The sequence below is a fragment of the Vanellus vanellus genome (genome assembly GCF_965231255.1).
Source record: "Vanellus vanellus genome assembly, chromosome: 4".
Taxonomy (NCBI): domain Eukaryota; kingdom Metazoa; phylum Chordata; class Aves; order Charadriiformes; family Charadriidae; genus Vanellus; species Vanellus vanellus.
In genome coordinates this window covers 29,298,056-29,323,148 of record NC_138909.1, presented here as the reverse complement: position 1 = coordinate 29,323,148, position 25,093 = coordinate 29,298,056, and the positions used below count along the sequence as shown (strand labels likewise).

The 25,093-nt window shown below is 39.2% G+C and overlaps 1 protein-coding gene across 1 annotated transcript; it reads right to left on the bottom strand.

Moving 5' to 3' along the window:
* Window positions 1-1,244: 1,244 nt before the first annotated feature.
* SLC39A8 (solute carrier family 39 member 8) lies at window positions 1,245-24,299 on the bottom strand (the record flags this gene model as incomplete). The annotated part of the gene is made up of 8 exons (XM_082482879.1): window positions 1,245-1,391; window positions 5,183-5,367; window positions 5,885-6,092; window positions 11,559-11,726; window positions 12,901-13,023; window positions 13,548-13,717; window positions 17,123-17,291; window positions 24,117-24,299. 8 exons carry the CDS (start codon window positions 24,297-24,299, stop codon window positions 1,245-1,247), a joined length of 1,353 nt encoding a protein of 450 aa, XP_082339005.1.
* Between the last annotated feature and the right edge of the window lie 794 nt (window positions 24,300-25,093).

Genomic DNA, 25,093 nt, shown 5'->3' with positions numbered 1-25,093 from the left:
AAATAAAAGATTTGTCCCTTCCTACTGCCAGGAAATACAGTACCTTCTTTGAAGTTCTGAAACTCGCCTAAAAATCAATGAAAAAAAAAAAAGTAACTTACTAAAGAATAACAACACTTCCTTCAAAGCTTAGTGGCGACTGGAATGGAATATTTTTTTTTATTAATTTCCTTGCACATATCTTAGAACACCAGAGTAGCGGAATTGTTTATTTCAGAACTCATACATATAAGCATGATTTTAGAAAGTTCACATGCAACAGATTGGGATAAGAGTTTGTATATTTTAGTATCACTCACTTTCACGCAACTGCACACAAGGTAATTATTCAAATTACAAAAAAGCTTACTGCAATGTTGATTTTTGCAAGTTTTTTTTCTAAATTCCACTTTGTAAAACTAACAATAAATATTTCAAAATTTTAACCAAAAAAGATTGATTTTTAAAAGGGATATTTGTGGAACTTAAATATGAAACTTTATTATTTTCATAAAATACAAAATGATTGAACATTTTTAAAATACTCAATGTTTCTAAAATATTATGGAGTTGATAAATTGCTATAAATTTAACACAGGTTCCCTCTAATTTAAAAAAGTGGTTCTCAAAAAAAATCAACAATTCCCTAGTGCACTTATAAAGAGAAAAGATCAAAAGCAGTAATTGGTATCTTTCCTTCCTGTGTTAATTAGTAATTAAAAATCTTAGCTTCATTAGTACCTACTCTGAAATAGTTTGATTTTTTTTTTTTTTGGTGGGGGAAGGGGATGTTACGCAGACAAATCCTGCAACAAAAGTCGTGAAAATTAACCTGCTTTGAAACTGCTTGCCTTCATCATAGTTAAAAAATGATATGAGACTCCATCATTTTCTTTTAAATAAGGATCTTCTTTGAAGACGTCAGCTTTCATTCGGTCTTGAGTTGCATGTAGTTGCACGTATCACATAACTCTACTGGCCAAGTAACATCCTTTATGACAGTTCAGATATGTCTGATAATTTTAAGTAGAAATAAAAAATACTAGAATCAGTTCTTAGGCATAGTATAGAACTTAACAGCTCCTGCTATTTGGATTGAGTCCTAAAGAAGAATTTCCTGTATTTGGACCAAGGGGGACAGGACAAGACTTGTCACCGTTTCAAAACCAAGTAGACTAAATCAATGTCCCTTTATGGATTTCAAGTGTCTTCCATTTGTAATTTACTTGATGTCTTCAGTACTGATTCCATTTTCATTTGCATAATCACAGCTGAATATTTCCTGCATACAAGGTAATCATCAGTATAGCAGTAAACCCCGTTAGTAAACCAGCATTCTGAATAAGGAAGAATGTGAGATCCATCTTTCTTCCCGTCACTTTCTCTCGCAGCATATCATTCATCTCTGGGAACTGAAAAAAGTGGTATTTTTAGGTAAGTATTGCCATCTCGTGGTAGCGCGCATAACTTAAGGCATTAAGAACTGAACCATATTGCTACTTTGGACTGAATATTAGAACTAACAGAGGGTGAAGGCAATCACAGGAACAGGTCACCCTAGTTGCCCACTTCACCAAGGATGGTAAAATGAACTGGTGTTTTGTTCCTCTCTACTGTGATTTCACCTGGTTGTCTCTCATGCAAATTTCCTCTTTTTGATTCCAGCAGTTTCCTAGGGTCCAATTGTTGGTCCATACGTCGCTAGGAGCAGCTGCCCTTATATTGCTAAATGTTGTGTTTCTTCCTTCACTAGTATAGACAGAAAAATGCTTGTTCAGGAGAACAAAGATTAGGATTCTTCTGCTTTATCTATAAGCAAATGAAGTGAAGCTGAAAACAAAGAAAACCCCTCAGAAATAAGAAACATGTTACAAATAGAAGGTCTGGTGGGCTGATGAGGTAGTGGTAAAGCAAGGACTAAAGAAGAATGTTGTGAAACTGGTGGTAATACATGCAGTATTACATTACAGTGCAATGAAGAGATTCTTCATTCCGTAACTCGCATCTTAACGGCAACACAATAGCAAAGGATGACTGATCTGCTGTAAACTGCAAAAACAAAGATACTTCCTCTGAGAGCCAATGGAGGTCATGGCAGATGGACACTGGTGATAAAGTCCCCCACATGGGGTGATTCAGAATATGTGTTTGCTGCAGATAAAGTCAGATGCAGCTGATTTTGACAAACATACTCAAACAAGCTTTAAACTCTTCTCCAGTTGTGCTGAGAGTAGTATATCCAGAATGCAACGAAGACTCTAAATTTCAGTGTTAGTTTAGAAACCTTCAGGCTGAGCGAGTCAGAAGCAGTATCTTTCTTTGATCTCACAAGGCAAAAACAACCATTGAAGGTAATGCAATTCTTGAAGAACAGACTAAGGTTAGTGGGAAGTGGCCAAACCTTCCCAGAAATCTTTCCAGAACTCTGTAATCCTCTTGCACAAGAGGCAAAGACAACAAACCAGATCAGCTTCATGCCATACAGCAAGGCTCATTTGTGCACACACCTCAGTGTACACATTCTCACATGCCCACAGCCTCACCACACAGTGACCTTACTGGCAAAGGCTGGACTATGCCAATACTGGAGGAAAAAAAAGAAAAAAAAAAAAACAGCAAAAAGAAAAGAAAGAAGGAATGACATTCTAGTTAATCCTACCTGCTTCTGGACAAGCAAAACAGAAGTGTGTGAAAATCGTAACAGAAAGTGGAAAGCCAGATCTCTGTACAGAGCACTTGAATACCCTGTTTCAGACTTTTCAGGGGGAAGAAAAATTCAGATAGGTAACTGATATAATCCAAAAACCTATAAAAAGAGAGAGAGATTGAGGGGGGAGAAGGGAGGGAGAGGCAGAGAGAGAAACAGAGAGAACAGAACAACAGATACAAAGAAAAGAATGTTACCTACATTGATGGATTTTATAACAAATTTAAGTTGAGCCACTCTAAATTTGTGCCATGAGTTTTACACATCATAGTTGAGTACACTACTATTCATTATGTAAGAGTGAAACTGAATGAAAAGCACCAGTGACTAAGGTATTGCAAACTTGTAAAATACACTATTTACATTGTTCACTTAACTCTAACTTCATTACCTCTTAAATCCTATGTCATGACTTAAATTATAATAGTACTTAAGTAGTCACTATACGACAGTTCTTAAACAGATATAGAACCAAACTGGGGTCTCAAATCTTTTCAAATTCAGACCTTAGTCTTCCAGTTCTATGCTCAAATGGATTCTCATGTAGCAGCTGTAACCATCTTTGCAGATACATCTGTTCTTGCAACACTGAACTAAACATAATAAAATTTAAAATTCTTGAAAGATCTTTTAATTTTGAGACAAAACATCGTCATAAGAGTAACTCATGGAATATTGGTGACTACCTGTGAATCCAGATTTTATTTCCCAATGTCTATATATGATCTGGATCTTAGCATAATTTCTTTGGCTTATATCTTCTAGCACACTTTTAAAAATAAATGATAGTCAGACTGTTTTGAATAGAATTCAGCAATTTTCTTAATCTGAACGAAGAAATTGGGACTGGCACTGTTTAATTTAAACAAGAACAAAATTTAAGCCAGGTTTTTCCACCTAAACAGCCCCAAAATTACCACTGTGGTTACACAACACCTTTCATTCAACTCAAATCTAAATATTTATTTTCATTTTGTTTACTTTTTTCCTTTTCTCTTAAATATGGTTTAAATAAAGAGACAAAGGAATCTTTGAAAAATAATCACAGAATGGTAGGGGTTGGAAGGGACCTTCAGATCATCTAGTCCAACCACCCTGCCAAAGCAGGTTCACCTACAGCAGGTTGGACAGGAATGTATCCAGGTGGGTTTTGAGTATCTCCAGAGAAGGAGACTCCACCACCTCTCTGGGCAGCCTGTTCCAGTGCTCTGTCACCCTCAAAGTAAAGAAGATTTTTCTCATGTTGAGATGCAGTTTCCTGTGGTCCAGTTTGTGCCCATTGCCCCCTGTCCTGTTGCTGGGCACCACTGAAAAGAGTCCGTCCCCATCCTCTCGCCACCCACCGTTTAGATATTTATAAGCATTGACGAGATCCCCTCAGTCTTCTCCAGACTAAATAGACCCAGGTTTCTCAGCCTTTCCTCATAAGAGAGGTGCTCCATGCCTTTGATCATCTTCGTAGCCCTCTGCTGGACTCTCTCCAATAGTTCTCTGTCTTTCTTGAACTGGGAAGCCCAGAACTGGACACGGTACTCCAGATGTGGCCTCACCAGGGCAGAGTAGAGGGGGATGATGACCTCCTTCGACCTGCCAGCCACCCTCTTTTTAATGCGTCCCAGAATACCATTGGCCCTCTTGGCCACAAGGGCACATTGTTGGCTCATGGTCAACCTGTTGTTCACCAGGACTCCCGGGTCCCTCTCTGCAGAGCTGTTTTCCATCAGGTCAACCCCTAACCTGTACCAGGGCATGGGGTTATTCCTTGCTAAGTGCAGGACCCTACACTTGCCCTTGTTGAACTTCATCGGGTTCCTCTCCGCCCAAACTCCAGCCTGTCTAGTTCTTGAACAGCCTTCTGGTGTGTCAGCCACCCTCCCAGTTTTGTGTCATCAGCAAACTTGCTGAGCGTATACTCCGTCCCCTAATCCAGGTTGTTGATGAATATGTCAAACAAGACCGGACTGTTCCCCAGTACTGACCCCTGGGGAACACCGCTAGTTACTGGACTCTGTGCCACTGATCACAACCTTCTGAGCTCTGCCATTCAGCCACTTCTCAATCCACCTCACTGTCTACTCATCTAACCCACACTTCCTAAGCTTACCTATGAGGATGTTATGGGAGACAGGGTCAAATGTCATAATAAGGTGAAATACTTTGCCACTCTAGAATGCTGAAACAAAGTATTTATACACTTTTTACTCTTTGATGAAACCAGCCCAAATTCATGAAAAGCTTGTCTGTCTCAAAGTCCTTTTCAGCAATAATTTGATCAGCCCTATCTGTGAAGTGAAAGGCTTTCATGTTTCATGAATAAGCATAACTCTTTGTGCACCCCCATTAAGGGTATAACTGATGACTTAACATCTAATTATAATAATAGGTAGATGACACTGGCATGAGAGGGACAAAATACTAAATTCTATCGGAAAGACTTAAAGCAATCTTTTTTTTCTTGCAGAAAAATAAATAACTGAAAATGAGATTATATCTCACCATATCTGCCAGAGAGATGTACAGGAACATTCCACCAGCTACAGCAAAGATGATGTTAGGAGCAAAGTTGTTGCCTACTAATATACCAAAAGCCATCCCAATGTAACAGGAACATGCAGACATAAAGTTGAAAAAGAGAGCCTGACGAGTACTCATTCCTGCATTGAGCAAGATGACAAAATCACCTAAATGAAAAGAAAGGGGGAAAAAAAAAAGAAAACCAGCTTCAGAAAACGATATTGTGATTAGTTTCTGATTTCAAAGGAAGTCTGAAAAAAAAGACATGATTTGTATACAAATTATAACCCACTGCTGTTCTTCTTCATTCAAGTAAATGGTGAGCATTTCCCTTCAATACTAAGGTAACTGAAATATTCTAAAGCAAGTAGGTGTTGCACATTTGAGCTAAGAGTGTAGGAACACAGAACTACCTATAATGATTTAAAAACAATTAATACAACAGTGTATGCAGCAACAAGAACAGGGCAATTAATACCTCTCTAATACACATTCCCAGCTTCCACCCATCTGCACTTGGGAACTTCCTGTGCTAGATGTGTATTTTGGTGTTTGGGAAGTTTTTGATTAATATTTTTTCCATTGATTTGTATAAACTTTCTTTCAATCTATGCCAATTTTTGGCCAGCACAACCTCCTACAACAGAGATTTCCACAGCAAACACGTTGAATGAAGTTCCTTACCCAGTTCATGAGGAAACTCCTCACACAAGATGGCTATGGAGGTGCTAAGCCCTTGTAATAGAGACAAAGTGAAAGAAGCACCAATAGCCAAGCCATCTATGAAATTATGTACGGCATCACTCAGTGTTACCATCCAAGCAATGGTCCCAATCTTTGACAGCGGACGCCCGTTAAGACACTTGCATAATCTGCTTTGGATGGCTTCCTCCTGGAAAAAAATAACATGATAAAGCTATTACATAAAATACAGAATGAAAAAGCCAATGAATCACACTTTTTTATTTAAATGAAAGCCGAGTATAAAATAAAGCGCTACCGCATATGGAGACCAAAATGCTTGGTCTGAGAAGCAAAAGGCACAAGTAGCAGCAGCAAATGTAAAAGGCAGTTGTAGCAGCAGCCACAGTAAAAGCCAGGTACATGTGTATGTAGACACACATCCAGATACCCCATAAACTTTATTTATAATTTGGGCGAGGACAGTCAAGTCCGGCTATTCAAATCTGTTTCTACAAAGTGCATGTTTAATAAAAACAGCAGTGGGTAATTCTGACTGTGTAAGTTGAAGCCTTGGAGCATGAAAACAACAGCCTAATACAAAACTGCAATATACATACACACCAGAGACCTCAGTAACTCCTCCCAGCAGTGGAAGTAATTTATACATGCAGCGCCATGAAATAATGAAAAACTTGAAGCAGATAACTGCCATTTTAGCTGGGAGCACAAATAACGTCCCCTAAAAAATTCATGATGAACCAGTCTGATAAATTTCCATACATACATATATTGTAGTTACATAATATTTGCAAGCATTATAGTATTTCCCCCTAAAAAAACAATTTGCATATAGGCTTACTTACTAGTACTTACTTACTGGAATGCATACTCAGTAATAAATACATCTGTGTGCCCATAGACATATTTATACAGGTCTCCTTCTCTTGTAGGAGAAGGGTGTAGAAAACCTCTTCCTCCTTATGAAAACGTCACAGATTACTCTAAAAAACTTTCCTTAGTTGTTAAAAAGAACATTGCACATTGTTTTAGTTTTGCCATACCAAAAGCAAACACTACCAGGCAACTAAATTTTGAACTTTAGAGAAATATAACGATTAATACATTCTTACAAAATCTTTAATGACAGAGCAGTAACGTCTGTCTCATGATTTGTTCACCGGATTCGTATCTGACACACTACATCCTTGTATGTAGGAACTGCCTTGGTACAGGACAAAAGTTCCGCTCAGGGATTTCTGACTCCGATGCCTATTGCACTACTTGGAACTTGTAGCTAGTAGACCCTTGGTTAAGTAGTGCCACAACTGCCATACAGCACACTTACAGCTCCTATTCAATGCATAGGAAGTCCTGAAATTATACTTTTATGATCTGAAAATGAGCAATGGTGTCCAAAATTTGGATATTCCCTGCCGACTCAAATATGTAAGTTTTAGACTTGTACTACATGCTTGCCTTTGGTTTTTGGACATTTTCCTCTCAACATTTCATCTAACATACAAGCAATGCCAATCATATTTTTGGGATGATTAATGTGTACCTGTATTAATTCTGTTTGGGATAGGATCACTTATGAGTAATAGACATCTCTCTTAATCCACAAAGGCAACTTGAACTTCACTTTAAGAAATATTACAAAGCAAGCCACATAAAATACATATATTAGGTAACTGGAAGTAGAAAAAAAAACTGAGAATGAGGAAATCCAAATACAATTAGCAAAGCTCTTACACCTATTCACCCAGCTCCCTGAGCTGAAGTTCTGTTCCCCTATGTTTTTTTCTGTTCCCCGGTGACCATCCTTCAAGCTGCCTAAGAACTGATGGAGGCATTGTTTTGTAGATCATCCTGGTTTCTGCCAAAAGCGTATCTTCTTTCTTTGGGATGCTTCTAGCTTCAGTGAGGAAAGGGAGTTTGAGACAATGCATAGATTTTCATTTTGAATAATTCATACATTTTTCTGCTAAAAAAGAACATTTTTCTTTTGGAAACCACATACACACGAAAGAAAACAACCACCCGACAACAACAGCCAGTATTTTCTGATAAATCAATAACATTAATCTCAAGGGACTGTATTTTGGAAAGGTATATTAGCAACTTCTATTATACAGGAGAATGAGAGGTGGCAATGAAAACAATGAGCAAATAATACAAAAATGCCACTCGAACATAGGTATTTATATTTGTTCCCACCAAATCACATTTGGTTTTTATGTAGGAACCGTGTGCAGGCCTACAGTTTTCTAAGGGCTGTAGGTGCATAACCAGCTTAGCCACAGCACAAAGTAAAGGACTTATTTTCTGGTACCAGTAGCACACCTGAGAATTCCAGTGACAGTCCAAAACATTGCATATATATGACAAACATAAAAATCTGATCTGAAGGGTTGGGGGTTTTTTTGAAATAACTAATTTACAAATCTACATGCTGAACTTTCTATGCATGTATGAAAAAAACTAACATTGAACAAGAAGATGCTATTAAGAATTAGCTGTTGAACTCATCAAGAATGAAACTGACTAGAAATTTGCTGAGGTTTGGGTTGTTTTATCTATGGACTTTTTTTTTATTTAATTGCAATTAATTTAGGAGAACAGTATTGATTTACTTCTAAAAATTTCTATCTTGATTCAATCTTTCAAAATGCAGAAACAATCACAGTTTAAAAACTAAGAATTAGTTTCTGAGAGGCTATCTGTTGTTTACTGTGTAGGCCTGAAGTATAGTTCTTGCCTGTAATCTATTTTAGATAATGTCTTGACTTCTTTTTTAAATTATATAAAGTACAATAACATTGCTTGTCTGGGTTTACATTCCGAACTTTACTAGATTGTGTGTCCGATAGAAGTAGATGAATGACTAATACATATTCTTAATGTTTAAGATATGACAGACAACTGACAAATTTACCCTACAAATATATAGGATACCACGGCAAAACCAAACAATGCCTGTCTCTGCTGGACCGTTCCCACTTTGTCATGGTAGTTTAGCAGATGTCACAGAAGAGATGCCAGCTAAGGAGCTCTGTAATACCCAGCTGGACTGTCAGATCTGACTTTTATTAACTAATAGTGCAGTTCTGTATTATTTGTATCTCCACAGTTTATGGTAAACCAAAGACATCCTTGGTATTTTTGCTCTTCTGGACACAGTTTTTTCTTTAAAAGTAATGGCCTCTCCTTTGTTCCCAAACTTAAGATATTATACAGATGCTCTCTTATTTTATCCTACAATATGTGGTATCTCATCAGATTACTATTGCTATTTCTAATATAACTCTGACTCCCTCAGACACGAATCAGACACTGTACTTTTGTGTCCTCTGGAAGTGCCCACAGGATCAAGAAGGAATCCTGACACTGCCTCCAGGACATAAAGACCATCGTAGTTTTGTTATACAACTCCTATGTTGTGCACTCGAGGATACAGGCATTTCAGCAATTTGTCTGTGAAACAACTTTTCTTCAAAGTCATTGTTGTCAAGACATATAATTTTAATACATAGTAGATACAAATTTTGTGTGAGTACAAAGGAGGTTTCCAAGATTGGAACTACTGTTGCAAGTAAAATCTGAAAGTATGTGACTAATTAAACATTTAAATTTACTCTGGCAGTCAGTCTGTTCCAGCATTAATTGGGAGAAGATGGCTGGATCCCCACCACTGAAAATAGGTACCACACTTTCACACAATCAGACTTCAAACTCTCTCCTTAAAGCCTACATGATGATTTCTGGCTACACTGTGTTTGCCCTCTCTAATAAGCTTTAGATTAGGACACTTTAGGACACATTAAAATTCTATTAGGTATGTAGGAACCAAATGGTTCCCTCATAAATATCAAATGCCTGTAGAGTTGAATGCATACCTAACCTCCCGAGCTGCTCCCAAACCCCTCTGCCACATTGGCCCTCCCCTGTCCCCTAATGGCTCTGAAGGCTACCTGGCCCCTTTGAACCTACCTGGAGGATGAAAAGAGTGGTGGCTTTTTTGTTGCTACCTTCAGTATCAGCAGAGGGGCTATCTGCCACTGGGATTTCCTTGCAGCCAGCCTTGGCGCTAGAGTGAATTTTACTCTGTTACTTTTAGGAGGTTTTAATACTACATATTCTCCTCCTGACTTTGAAGAAATGGAGAAGAAGAAAGAATGGAAAGCATGAATTTTGCTAAGAACAATAAGTAGAGGAGAAGAACCTTTGTGAAATTTTAAGTTCTTAAAGTCAAGACGGCATGTAAAAAGAGATGTATGAGTATTCCACAAAGGATCTTGGGGTGACCTACAATACTTTATGATCACGAGCACTGCAACTAAACTAGTTGCTAGATATAAATGCTATATAGTTACATTTTATTATTATGATCTATAACACAATTTTATTATGTTTATGTTACGCGTAAGCAGATGGCTAGCCAAAACATAATAATGGAATAAGTCCGGATAAACCTTCTGGTAAACGGGGCAGAAAAACAACACCCGTGCCACTGGAGACAACTGTCTCTGCAGAGAGTGGAGGGTTCTTTTGTTTGTTTTACAGATCTACAAAATACAGTTTAGGGACACTCATAATACTAATTCCCTCTTGGTGCCCATGCAATTTTAATTATTAAGCATGTTTCTCCTAGTTTTTAAAACGCCCAGTATCCACCATACTTCATGACATTTCTACAGTAAAGACAATACAATTTTGCTACTTTAAACTGTGTACATCAAATATCCCATGAGCCTGCAGGGTCACAGCAGAACTCTCAGATTCTCTCCCAGCTGTTAGGGCCTGCCTCCTGCTTCCTCTCCTGCTCCTCATTGCTCCCACAACCAACTTACTGGCTAAAGAACATGGGTAGTAAACCAGAAATCTCTACTATGAAAAAATCTGCCTTAGCCATCAGAAAATTATTTCTATGTGTTGGGTTTGTTGTTTGTTTGTTTTCGTTTTGTTTTGTTTTGTTTTTAAAGAGGGTAACAGTCCTGCTTCTCCCTGTACAGGGAAAAGAGTAAAGAAGCACACCAACTTTCTCTTTCTGCTTCAATTTTCTTCTCAGACAGAAGGAAGTTGTATTTGTAGTATAAAAACAAACACAGAGAAATATAGAGAACAAATTTGAAAGAAAATAATACTTAAACCAGGAGGAATGGCTTCTGCCTTAACATATTACCTCCATAATTCCCACAGTATCCAAATATACTGAACCTAGCACAAGCAGCGCTCACAAGATACTGCACAGAAGTTACTGTATCAGTTTTTCTCATTAGTCATTGATTCGGAGGAACCAGATTCTCACACTTAAGGATTTATGTACTCAGGAACACAATATGGATCATGCAACACTAAGACACCCTCTTTAAAGAAAACAGTAACAACAAGAACAAAATCAAAATTAACTGAATTATCTGATTAAATATGTATCTTTGTCTTACCCATCCCAACAATATCAATTAGCTCTTATTGTTGGCTACAAATTGAATGCATCATTCAGCTTTTGTAAGCTTTGCCCCAAAACCCCGTATTTTTTTCATAAGGCTCAAGCAAGTTATAAGCTGTAAGTTTACAAAAACTTGACAAAAGTAATAAAAATTCATAATAACTCTCCTCTCAGATATGCTTATATAATTGGCAGGGATGAAATAAATAGACACAATTTTCATACCTGTGCTGAGACCACACTGATGCTGTCAAAACCAAGGTTTCCATTGTTTTCTATGATGGCTGAATTTGCATAACACGTCCCCCCGTTGCTGGATGACAGCGGTTTGGGTGGGTTAGTCTTATCCTGAGAATGATTCTGTTCACCATTTTCAGAGTCGTTATGGCCACCCTAGGAGACAAATAAATAATTAGGTAGCTAATTAAAACAAAAGCAAAATAACAAACATAAGAAAACAGAGGTGTGGGCATCATATTCATCCTGCCTTGCTTTCAGCACTGAGTAAATGTTTAAATGGGCAGCAGTAAACAGGTAAATGTTTAAATGAACTCCAAATGTACCTAAGTTCCTAACTGATCTCTTACTTTTAGCCAATCAGAATACATACGGGCATTTTTAATTTTTATACCTTTATACAGTACCTCCCAAGCCAAATGCCTGACCATAAGTGATCAACAGTTGCAAGTTATTCATGTCTGCTTGTCAAATAGAGCTTATTAGTCTTTGTCAACTGTTCCCCAAAATAAAAAGCAACAAATTCATTTTTTCTATTTTTTTTGGTGCAGTTATTACAAACAAGGGACAGTTGATCCTCATAATCTCCAATATAAGCAATAGTTTGGGAGGAGGAACCTTAAGTGAGGTAAGAGTAGGAAGACAGGACAGTTTCCTTGCCGAGACATTAGCAGAGAGGACCAAAAAGTTTGCAAGGCCCTTCTCTGAGACAAATTCAGCCTCACTCATGCGAGTACGCAGAAAACAAGTACTCTGACACATGGGTAGAAAGCAGAGCCCTGTGCAATATGGGTAACTGCAGTGTCACCAAAGAAGATCTGTGTACCAGAGCGTGGGGAAACACAGAGCTAAAGTTACTGAATGTGAGACTCAGGCACAGTAAACACAGGTACCCTTTACAGATAATTTAAAAAGTATATAGGTCACATTGATTTCTCCTGCCCAAGGGGAGCTCCAGAGGCAGACTCCGTTCTCTCCACCTCTTACATATTTCCACTTTTTTTTTCTGAAGTGTTTAGCTAGCACAGCAACGACTTGGCCATTGAGAGCAACTAAAGCATACACCAGTGACAGCAGACCACACTCGCATCTAGATTCTATTCCCAACTCTGCTCAAAACTCCCTCAAAGAAAATTAGTTCGTTTCCCCTATCCATATGGATTTTAAACAGATATATCAGAATATGTGGTAAGGCTGAATCCTCAGATAAAATGGGAAAAAAAACCAAACAAACAAACAACCCACACTTTATAAAACTATCAAGTATCTTATAAAATATAACAGGTACTTTAAGGCAAGGCTCATTCAGTTAGTGATACCTTTTCATTACCTGGTTATAGATCTTCAATATCACTTTAAGAATCCTTTCCACAAAGAAGAGAATATAGAATCCACCAAACACAGCAACTGCTTTCTCAATATAGTTATTTACTTTGGGGTCAAACCCAAATGCCTAACAGTGAAGAAAAAAAGCAATGCAAATTAGTCTGTAATCTGAGCACATTTCCAGAAAACAAACAAACATCACACACACACAGACAGTCCTCTAAAATACAGACTGTGTCTCTACCCACTATGAGTTTCCAGGAGGCTGAAATTATCAAAGATCCAAATCTTTTCAGATTTTTTTTAACTTGGATTAAATGTTAACAGTGTTTAATTCAGTAGAACTTTACATGAAGAATGTAATAGTAAATTCCAACATGAGGAGGCTCTAAACTGTAGCGCATTAAAGTTCACTAGAATTTTAGCCAATGCATTTCCCCTCCTGTCTAGAGGACAGCCCTTGGTCTTTCCAATGGCACAATTAGACATGCATCTTGATGGCTCTGCTCATCCAGCCAGAAAGAGATGGTAGCCCTCCCACAACTCTTTGGAGATTGCAGCCCACACACAGAACCCCACTGCAGGATGCTTCTAAAAATAATACACTTTAGAAACTTGTACGCAAACCAAATAATGATTTTCCTTGCTTACCTCTGGAATGAGCTGGAAAATTGCATTAGAAAAGAGAGTGCCAATGGCCAAGCCCACAAAGTAAGTTAAAACCTTGGGGAAATATGACTTCTTTAAGAGGGGAGTTAAAATCAATCCCAGAAGAGATGCGAAGTTAATGATAGTCACAGCCAGGAACCCAAATCCCCAAACTGTGGATAAACAAGCAGATATATAAAATATTTTAGTGTAACACCGACTTCAGGCTGCTTGTCATTTTTCTAACAGCGAAATTGGTATGGGATTGGGGAAAAAAAACAGTGATTACCTGGTTGAAATTACACTTCACAAATATAAAAATCTTAAAATGCATAGATACTTAAGATGCATACCTGCAGAAAGGAAACACCGCCTGGTACTACCGTATTAAAAATGGAAACTGTGCTAGTATAAGATCTGGGATAGCCTATCTGCTGCTAGGATAAATCAGATCTCTCTACATTCAGTGAAGAGTAAAAGTTTAAGGCTTAGGCCAACAGTCAAATTAGCTATAGCATAGACTTGAGACAAAACTTCTCACTAGTCCCAGGGTTAGATACAATCGCCATTTACTGCTAAGGAACTCCAAGACAGAAAGTTAGTTATGCATGGGGAGGTTTAGACTGGATATTAGGAAAAATTTCTTCACAGAAAGGGTTACTAAACATTGGAACAGGCTGCCCAGGAAAGTAGTGGAATCACCATCCCTGGAGGTATTTAAAAGATGGGTAGACATGGTGCTTAGGGACATGGTTTAGTGGTGGTTTTGGCAGTGTTAGGTTGACGGTTGGACTCAATGATCTTAAAGGTCCCTTCCAACCTAGACTATTCTATTCTATTATTAAAATAAGTGATCAAATAACCTCAGACAATGAAAGAATAAATTAAGTATTATCTACCCAAGGCGTTTCACAGATCCTGCAATGAGCCTCAGTAGTATGGGGACTACTTTAAACTAATGAAATTTTTAAAGGAATAAAATAAATCTAAGATCTTTCCTATACATTCTCCTGGAAGGTGCTCCTGGGCCTTGTGGCAAGGAGTTCAGAAGGACCTGAAGTGTAACTGGAAAGAAAAAAGATTACCCCAAAATGACACAATTAAAGGAACTACTACTTCCATAAAAATACCACAAATGGGGGGGGGGGGGGGGGGGGGGGGGGGGGAGGTTATAAAATTCCAAGATGACCAATGTTGCCAAAGTTACTGCATTATGGACTGTATTTCACAATATCACGTATGTACGGCTGTCTTAAAATTGTTCTCACTAGGACTCCATCCACACTAAGCTTTTCATGAGTCCATGCACCTCAGAAAGTTGGCTAGCCTGACTTCACATATCAGAGCACAGCATTCTGTTTAGCACGCACACTCTCTTCCCCCGAGACTGGTGGAGTGGTCAGCTTTTGCCAATGAGCGTTATTCTTTCTGTCTCTAGAACTGCGGCCCCAGCAAAGAGACAGCCAAAATATCCAAAGCCACAGGAAATGCAAAAAATAAAATGGCAGGATTGCAAGTAAGATACCCTCCTTAGAACACAATTGCACAGCATTATTCCTTGTAAGAAGGGGGGACTACTGCTGTGGGCCTTCCTGAGGCAGACTCAGGCTCTTCCTGAGCCCTGTCCTGGGATGAAGAGGAAATAAGGGTATGAATACCTTTCTGAAGAAGCCAAGCAGAGAGCAAAGAACCTGATTGCCTTGGACAGAATGAATGCTACTGGGCATTTCCAGCTATTTCATGCAGCTCCCTATACCTCCCTATCTCCTTTCAGGGAAGCAAGAAAGGAAAGGACACAATTGTGCCCCTAAGGTCAGCTAGGTTAGATATGATCTATACAAACCCCAAGGTAAAAGAACATGCTATATGCTGCCTTATAACTTGTACTCTGCTTCAGCAACACTTTTTTTTAATTGCAAGTAGCTGTCCCATAAAGCTTATTGCACTAATTTCTTCTGAATGTCTTGTCTGTTTTTATTTTGGAAGACAGAATATTGTTAAGTGTGTGGGAGTCCCTGGGCAGAAAATTCACATAAGCACAGCTGGAAACAGGCATTGAGGATTTTGCTTCATGGGCAGTAACTGAAATCAGCTGGTCTCTCGTTTTGTGATGGGGTAGGGGTGTGCATAAATCAACATCTGCATTTGGCACTGGGCCTTTCTGTGAATCTCCCTTCAAAATAGGTACCACTACGTGTCACAGCTTTATATCCTTGCGGTTTTAAAAAACCCTAACCATGGGCCTTGCAGATTTCTTGCACCACAGCCAAGGCAGGGGCAGGAAGAAGGCTGCCTTGCTTATCTGGCTACAGGACATGCTTCTGAGCTAGCAGGATAAAAGAAAAAAAAAGAGGAATGGTCTAAATAGATTAGAAGATTAACTAAAGGTCAAGCTTTCCACATACAACCTGCTTAAACAGCCCCCCTAAAAAAAAGGAGAAAGACATATCCTACCCTCCAGTGCAGTTATTACAGACTTCTTAACAACATGTGCCCTCATATGGTATAAGCAATCTAGAACAACCATGGTAAATTGATGTCATGGTTTCAGTGATTAATCATATATAATTCTAATCATTCACTGACACAACTAAGTTTTAGGAATGATCTATAATTCTTAAAAAACATCATCACATATTAATGTTATTAATACTAGTATTTCAAGTTATGAAAGACACTGCTGTATCCCTGCTCATAAATACTGCCATTAGGCACCAGCTCATCCAACATCCTAAATTTTAACTTTAATTAGGCTAGTCCCTTGGAAGAATAAATTTAGTTGGAATACTGAGAAAATAAATAGGCCATTACATATTTGATCCTTATCAGTGCAACAATTGACTTTATTAACCAGCTGAATCTTCCCTGTCCTACGTTTTTTTGCTGCACTGTACAGTTCTGTGCACAATAAATACAGAATGAATAATGACAAAAATAGGAGGAAGGAATATTAAGGCTGCTCAGCCATGTGATGATGTTCTGTGAGGAAGAGGCAGCACAGAAGATGACATGAAAGCAGGAGTCAGAGTTTGGAAAGAATATGAACATTTTTCCTTAGTAAACCAGGCACTGGCTCCCCTGGTGTCCTGAGTCTCATCTGCAAATAATTCCACTCAAATGCAGACCCCTAATAATTTTACCTTGAGTTGCCTTGATACATGTACATCCCACCAAGTCTGATTTCCCACTGCAAATCACCTGCACAGACTTTCTTTCTGTACTCCCATCTTCTCCCCTATTAACTAGCTATTAGCGAAAGTCCTTATGCTTCAGGGCATAAACCATTATCCAAACAAAACAGGTCAGAAACATTCTTCCTTTAATGAACCAATTATTCCATAACTACCTATTTGGTTCTTTCATCTTTCTTGAGAACATTTTTAACAGAATGCTATTGAGAGATAGGATATTTGTTTAGATAGTCCGCTGACCTGAAGGAGCATTTTAATTTTATGTTCCCGCTTTACAACTATATCCTCTTAAACAAGACAATCCTGTAACGTATAGATAAATGCTCACTGTTCCCCTAAGAAAAGCCCACTCCAGTCGTCATATTAATGCAATTAATATTAACTAACCTTGTAAAGAATGTGGTTTAGACGTATCTACCAAGTTTTCCCGATGATCACATGGGTGAAAAATTAGCTGTTGCAAAACAGCAGGACATACTGTAGAGAAGCTTGAATTTGACACGTAGCTGTTGTTCGGTATCCCATGCAAAGAAAAAATTTCCTCACCAGTCAAGCACTGGAACAAAAAGAGATTGTGCCAACTTAATACATTAATGCAAAACCAAAAAATAAGTCATACACTAAGAAACCCAAGAATTACAACATGAAAATACTGTGATGCATTTTCAAGGAAGTGTACACAGCATTTGTATGCTGTGCATGAAAACTCTGTGACTGCTTAATGTGAAGCAGAAGTGATTCAAAGTATTTCAAGTAAGATAAATCACAAATCAATTAAATGTTTTAAATAGATGTTTGCAAATCTTATGCCCTATGAACCTGGACAGTTAAACCTTACAATACATTTGGAAAAACAACTTCAAAGTAATTAAAATCTCATGTAATTAAAAAATAATTAAATTTAAGAGCAGAGCAGATACAGTTAAAATCTCAGTAACAGTGTGTGTCAGAAAATGATTGGTAATTCAGTGACTCATGTAAGTGTAATGTCATTCATGTAAGTGACCACTACTTTACAAAAATGCCCCCCAAATTAGTTGTTTAAAAAGGGCCTAAATGTTAGCAGTGCTCAACATTTTTCATTCATTTTATAGCAATACTTGTTAAGAGCAAACATTGTTTCATAAACCCAACCCGTACTCCGATGAGATAAACTCTTACTTGGGATCTTCACTTTGCCTTCAGCTCAGGACATAACAATATCTAATGGGTGAAGGATACATGTACTTAGCAGTGCTAAACCAGGCCAGGGGCAGGGCTGGTTGCTCTGTTCATTATTTTCAACCAAAATGATAAAAGATAAAACATGAAATATCTTAAAATATACACCTACAAAAAAAAAAAAAAAAAAAGAGTATTTTTACATGAAATGTTCTATACAGCTGAAATCTTTCATCTAACACTTTCCGTTTATTCACACTCATTATTTCCTACGATGATCAATAAGGAAAGAGTGTTCTTTTTTGGGTGTAAACAAGTGTGATTTGGCTTACTGCTGTACAAGGTTGAGTCTCAAGACAAAAAAAGTCAAACGTTTTCCTTCTATATGAAACATCAAGTTAGAGCACAACTCAAATCTCAGTGTGGTTGCAAAAGTAGAGCACTGGAAGACTTAGCAAGATAAAAACAAATGGTCATTCCTTGCTCTTTTCAGTTTTGCTAGCCTTCAGATTCCACAGCACTTCTCCAATAATTCAAGATTATTATTTGTAAAGCAAATTCCTTCTAGAGATAAGCCAAAGCAACTGCAAGTCATTTACTTCATCAGAGCTGCTTCTGCTTCCGTTAATGAATATTTTTCTAATACTGTCCAAAAGGTTAAAGGCATGCACACATCATTTGAATGTGACTATTTCTGATTTAGCTTGCCGGAAGAGAACATGCAGGCCAATTCAAGTGACTTCAGCCAAATTACACCCAGGATGTTTCTATCCTTCCTCTTTAATGATCCAGTCTAGCACAGCATTCAAGTACATGCTTGAATCTAAATAAATGTAAATATATATTTTTTAAGGCCATGAGACCTTGAAGACTCAATTATATGCAAGCAACGTGCACATACTTTCAATGTCAACGTTAATGTCAAAGTATCACATGTAAAATAAGTATAGCTTGATAACAGAAAATGTTTTTTTTTTTTTGTTTCAAAGCATGTTGCTCCGTGTAATCTCGATGAAAGTAGTGCTCAGAGAAATCATCACTGAAGATACAGTCTTTAACATACATGAACATCTGAAGCTTTCTAAACTGGTTATGTGCCTAACCATTTTACCGTTAACTCTGCATTATGCAAAACGCATGGCTAATATGGCCAGTATGAAACAACGAGAGGATAGTTGTGGTCTGTAGGGATAGTTCATAAACGGTGCTTCTTGTATTAGTGGCTCATAGAGCCTCTTCTGGAAGTCTACAGTGAAAAGCTCTTAGAAAAACAAGCCAGTAGGAGCTGAGAATTCATAACATAACTATCTAAGAGAAATCATCTTTAACTATTTCATTCCAAGAAATACAGGATGGATTACTAGTATTTTAAAATACTACTATAGTCATATTAATATTAGTTTACAAAAATCCAAACCATGTTGTAGACAGAAAAAAAGATTATGGAGGGAAAATAAAGCAGACACAGCATGAATTAGTAAACCTGAGACTTCAGCTACATAAAAACAAATAAGCATGAAACACCATTGGACAAGAGCTCTTTTATGTAAAGACGAGAAACAGCATTTTTAATTACTATTATTATTTTGATCAGGGACAATCCCAGAAGATAATGATTCCTATAAATGATTCATTGTTTTAAGTCACTTCACCCTCTCAGTAAACTCCTACATACATCCAAGAGCTAAAAAGCAAGATTGCATGAGTTCACTGGCACAATTAAAGGATTAATTGAAAGATTAAATCTATTGGAAACCCTGGACTGGTGCAACTCATGTTTGCACACTACAAAACTCTGCATTTATCTTTGGAGGATAAATACATTAAGACAGCCACACTGCTGTAAAAACACAAGCTATTTACTTTGTAAGACTGACAGATGATCTCAGCAAAAAGGAAATTTAGCTTCATGGAACAGGAATGACATCCTGGGTCACCAAGTCTACCGTCATGTCTGTCCCCTGCTATTCAATAAACCTTGTCATAACACTTAGGTGAGGGGACTGGCTGTAGCGTGACTATCACCCAGTACTTAACAAACAACTGCAAAAAAGATATGACATAACTGATCACATCCCTGAACTGTTAAAAAATCATTTTTAAAATGCTTACACCAAAATTAGGGAGGACTTAAATCAGTAGAATTTACACCATTACAAAGTATTCAGACTTAACAAAAAATTAAACCATCAATTAGGTTATTCAAACAGATGTTTACTTTTCTTCTGGTAAGGCCCTCCCAAAACTGATTGACCAATATGGGATTTATTTTTTTTTAAGATGGTAAATGAAACAAAGTGATGCCCAACTATCTAGAATCTCTTTACACGAGTATCTTTATAAATGAAAAGCAGATGCCAGCTGACCACATCCTTTGAAGGACAGGATAGGAATAATCCAGAGAGGACCTCTAACTGGAAAATTAACAAAAAATGCTACAGCACCAACCACCTTGTAAATGCTTCAGTCCTTTTTCTGATCTTCTGCCATGTTCTTATCTTTGCTCTACCTTTGTTTTATATGTAGTATTCCACATGTGAAGTAGTAAGACACCCAATAGAAACCTGGACTGCAGTTTCTGTATGTTTCCAGATTAAATACTGGTCTAGCCCACACCATAAGGCTGAGCAGTGGGTCACACAGTAGCAACAGCCAAAAAAGAATGCAGTGAATACCTAGCTGACCTATCTGACCAGCATTTGGTTTTTTTACTTAGCCTCAGCCTGGATAAGGCGAAATACAGACATACGACTATGTCTTCCTCAGCTTACTTGTAACAAATTAAAGCATCTAATTCTGATGTGGTGACACCTTTTTGTCACTCAGAACTGGATGCTAGGAGACAACCATGACTTCAATAAGTAGCACTCCATGAGAAAGAGTCAAACCAGATGAAGCTGCTTGAATGCACTTAGGCGCTTTAGGGATTTCACACACACACCATGTTCAAGGCAGCTGCTCATGCTGGGAGCTGATAATTGTCCATGAATGCTGAAATTTGCTGAAGATATTGTAGAAATAAGATGCTTACTAGGTAGAACAAATAAGCCTATTTGTCTTCTCACTGGCCAGGCAACATCAGATCATGGTGTTGGATTAAGACCATAAGTCACACTCTGTCAGGCCATTCCCCCTTCTTCCAAAAAGCACAAGTTGTAACAACTGAAATACTACCAAAAAAACCTAAAATCAAAGCAGACACTAGCCTAATTCTAGTCTACCTGAAACATTAAAGTTACTGGGGTTTGACTCATCTTGAGGTGAAAATGAATTAAACCTGATCATGAATATTAGTAAAGATTTTAACTTAATTTAGTCCAAATGTTTTGTTTAAAAATTAAAATTCATTATATTAAGACACAGTATTCAAGCAGAACATCTAGACTAGCATAAATACAAATTTAGAAAAGTCAAAGAAGGAAATTGGAGCATGATTTTAGCAAGGTAATGTTAAAAAGCTTTATTCTCAATGCCCATTTACCTTCCATGCATTTTTTTGACCAAAACTTTTGAGCATGTAATTTAATCCTCCAGCACACACATATGGCTATCATATTACAATGAACCCCATGACAGAAAATCAAGTATAGTTTCATGTTTTTACATCTTACTGATAACGTAAAATACAGAGTGAATAAGCATACCATTATCTGTTATACTGAAATTGCTATTTTAGTTATTATAATTGCTATTTTATTAGTAGGACTAAAACGTGTTGGAATTCCATACTAAAATGTGAAAAAAAAAAGCAGTGACCAGCATTTGAGTTTGCTCAGTTACTACTTAATTCTCTGACAGGAAGTCTTAGGCTATATATGAAGAAAAGGTGATAACAAAAAATGAAGACAAAAGACAATACAAACACAAAATAAAGAGAACTATAAAAGTGCATGATGAAAGAAAAAAGAGACCAAAAGCATCAGGAATTGGAGACACTTCAATCAAAAATAAAAAAAAAAAAATTGTTTTCTTTTTTGTCTTTTACAGGAAAAAAAAAAAAGCATCTTCATGGACATCATAGGACATAAGTAACCATAAATGCTTACACAAGTATATGTTCAAACACCACCATAAACAAATTAAATCATTTTTTCTTCTCCTTTATCTTTTCAGGTCATCCTGGTATGTCGTGGTTTAGGTTAGGTATCAGGACACGGTATCAAAGGGAAACAGAGATCAAGCAGTTATCTTTTTCTGGCTTACACACCCAAACTTTTTCAGTCTTTACAAAAATGGATCAGCTTCTGGTGGACCTTTAATGCGAGATCTTACCAAAATTGTTATGAATGAAACAGTAAAAATAAATACTAATACTGGGATAAAACTATGAGAGACTGTTCCTGCCTGAATCACCCTCCAGAGGTGTTTACTTTCTTCCTTTAGAGAATCAATAGACCTTAGGCTGCTGTTGCCTCCAACACACAAAGATGGATTAGGCCACTTCACGTATTCTGTCATAACCAGTGGATATTCTAAATTATCAACTTGTAAGCACAAAGAGTCACAGCCTTTGAAAATGATCACGTCTGATTTACTTGGTATGAGTATGCATTTCCATATGCTACTGTCCAAGGTCAATGATATGCCTAACATGTACGCGGGATCAAAAGCCAGGAGGCAAAATGCACTTGCTTAAATGGTACTAGCTGATGCAGCAGCCATAAGACCAACTTTAAGAAAGAATAAAAAGAACTGAGCAAAAAAGTATACACATTTTACTATGGTACCCTAGATATTATTCAAATGGCTATTCAACTAGAACAGGCCTGAAAAAAAACGTGTTTCAGTTAAACTTCAAATGACTTACGGGGAACGCTCATTTAAGTGATAAGAGCGAGCACAACATTTATTATTTTTTTCCTCTGTAGCTTGTGCCAAAGCCTCTGTACGAGGGCTACGTGCTTTTGCAGAGGGAAAAGCTGAAGGACTAAAGAAGCTACTCATTTCTATACACCTTTTAAAGAAAGCTCCTTTTCATAACCATACTCAACACTGTAAACTTGTATTCAACATGTGTGGCTGGGAATGTTTATGTTTTTAATACACTGTGTTGGAACAGTGTTCAATTTGTGAGATTTGAAACCAGTGACTGGCAAATACTGCCACGCTTATACTGAACGCCACATTGATTTCAGCACCATCAACTCCCAATTAAACCTCTGATAAGGGTAAAGACATCAGAATTACACTCTTTCTAAAACAAAGGGAGCTTATCCAATGTTAGTCTCCTTCACAGCACAAGCAAAAGAGCTACTACTACAAACATTAAAAAAAATTATTTCTCAAGGTCCCTAGAACCATGCCTCTTCTGTTTCTCTGGGAGTTGAACCAAAGCAGAGCAAATAGTCATCCCTGCTTTCCATTCATTTTCGTGACCGACTTTGTGTCCTTGATTCCTGAGCATAAGGAAATGACCATCCTCAAAATTCTCCTTAAAGTAAACAAACTTAGTCTAGGACACTAACAGAGATATAAATTACAGAGAATTTAAAACCAGCAATGAGGTCTGAGTTTTGTATAGAGTCACTAAACAGAGAAAAAAATTTCATGAAAACTGGTATTCCAATGATATTTAGTCAGTAAATTAAACATAATTTTAAACAGCATTTAGTAGATGCATTGATGGGTTTACACTTTGCACTCAACTTAGAAGAAAGATGTGAAAAATTCTGAAAAAAGTTTCTTCACACAAGTAGACCTGTCTATAATCAAGTTTGTGTTACCACATGACAATTGTACTTTAACAAGTCCTGAAGATTTGCTTGTACAACTCTCAGAGGGAAACACTAGCTGATTCTCATACACTTTTTGCTGTCGTCCAGGTGCTATTTACCCAGGAAAAGAGCCAGTTATAGAGGAAAGCAATGAAGAGGTAGAGCTAACCCCAGGGGCAGCCCCGCACTGCAGCACACAGCAGCTCACTGATGGATGGCAGTTGCCCCCCTACCACAAGCCGCTCTCACCAGTGGACCGGTACCTTTGCTCGAAACTCGGGCCCAGCGCCTCAGGAGACCTTTGCCCCCTCCCGCCTTCAATCCCCACTTCAACATGACGAAACACGACAGCGATGAGATTTAAGAAATTCGGGAGCTGCCCACCCGCCTCGCCGCCCTTGTTCCTGGATGTGCGTTTCCAGCCTAGCCCTCACCGCCGCGGAACCAAAGCGGCACCCGGACAAACCCGGATCCCGCCGCCACCGCGTCGAGGGCCACCGCGGTACCTGGTTGTGGTGCAGGTGGGTCAGCGGCAGCACTGCGTCCAGTGCCGGCGCGGCGCCCAGCTGCTGCAGCAGCGCGGAGAGCTGCCAGGCCGACAGGCTGTGGTTGGCCCCGAAGACCCGCAGCACGTCGTCGGCGAAGGTCGCCGTGGCGCCCCGCGCCGCCGCCGCCGCGCGTGGGAGCATCTCCAGCCCCGCGGAACGTGTCGAGTGTGGCTGGGCGCGCAGCACGTCGCTACCCCTCCTCACCGCCCTCGCACCGGCGCCGCCTCTGCCCACGCGCCCGGGGCTCCGCGGGGCGGGAGCGAGTCCCGCCCGGCCCGGCCCCTCCCCGGGGGGCGTCCTGAGGAGATGGGACGGGCGGTAGCGCGGCTGTGCTCCACGGCTCAGAACGGGAAGAGCGGGAGCCCTGTGCGCTTTGCGGTCACCGCCGAGGTGTCAGGCTGCTTACCGAGCGCCAGCCTAGTCCCGTCGGCCTGGGGCTGAGGGCAGCCACAGGGCCTCCCCGTAACCCTGCGTCGCCACAGAAGGGCGGCAGGGGGCTGCCCGGGGATGGCCCCACGCGCGGGTAAAGGGGGAAGGCTGCTCAGGGGCCAAGGGTCGGAAAACCATCGGACACATCGCTGAGGCACGCACTCTTTTTGCCGGACTGCCCCAACTGCTGTTTCCAGACGTACCCCCCGCCGAGCTCTGCCTGCCCGCCCGCCTTCCCCCCCCCCGCCACGCAGCACCTCCCCCTGCCCGGGCCCCACCAGCCGCCCACCTGCTGTGACCCACCACACGCCCGCTGGGACAGTGGAGGCCAAGGTCCAGGCCTGGGCCCCGGCCGGGCGCACACACCTCAGCAGCAGTATCTCCGCTGCCGAAGCAGCTGGACCTTGGAACTTGCTTCTCTCGGGCCTCCCTCCCTGCCTGCCACAGCCTGAGACACGGATTTGTGCCCAGTCTACCTTTGGAGGAAGATTTAATGCACACAAAGA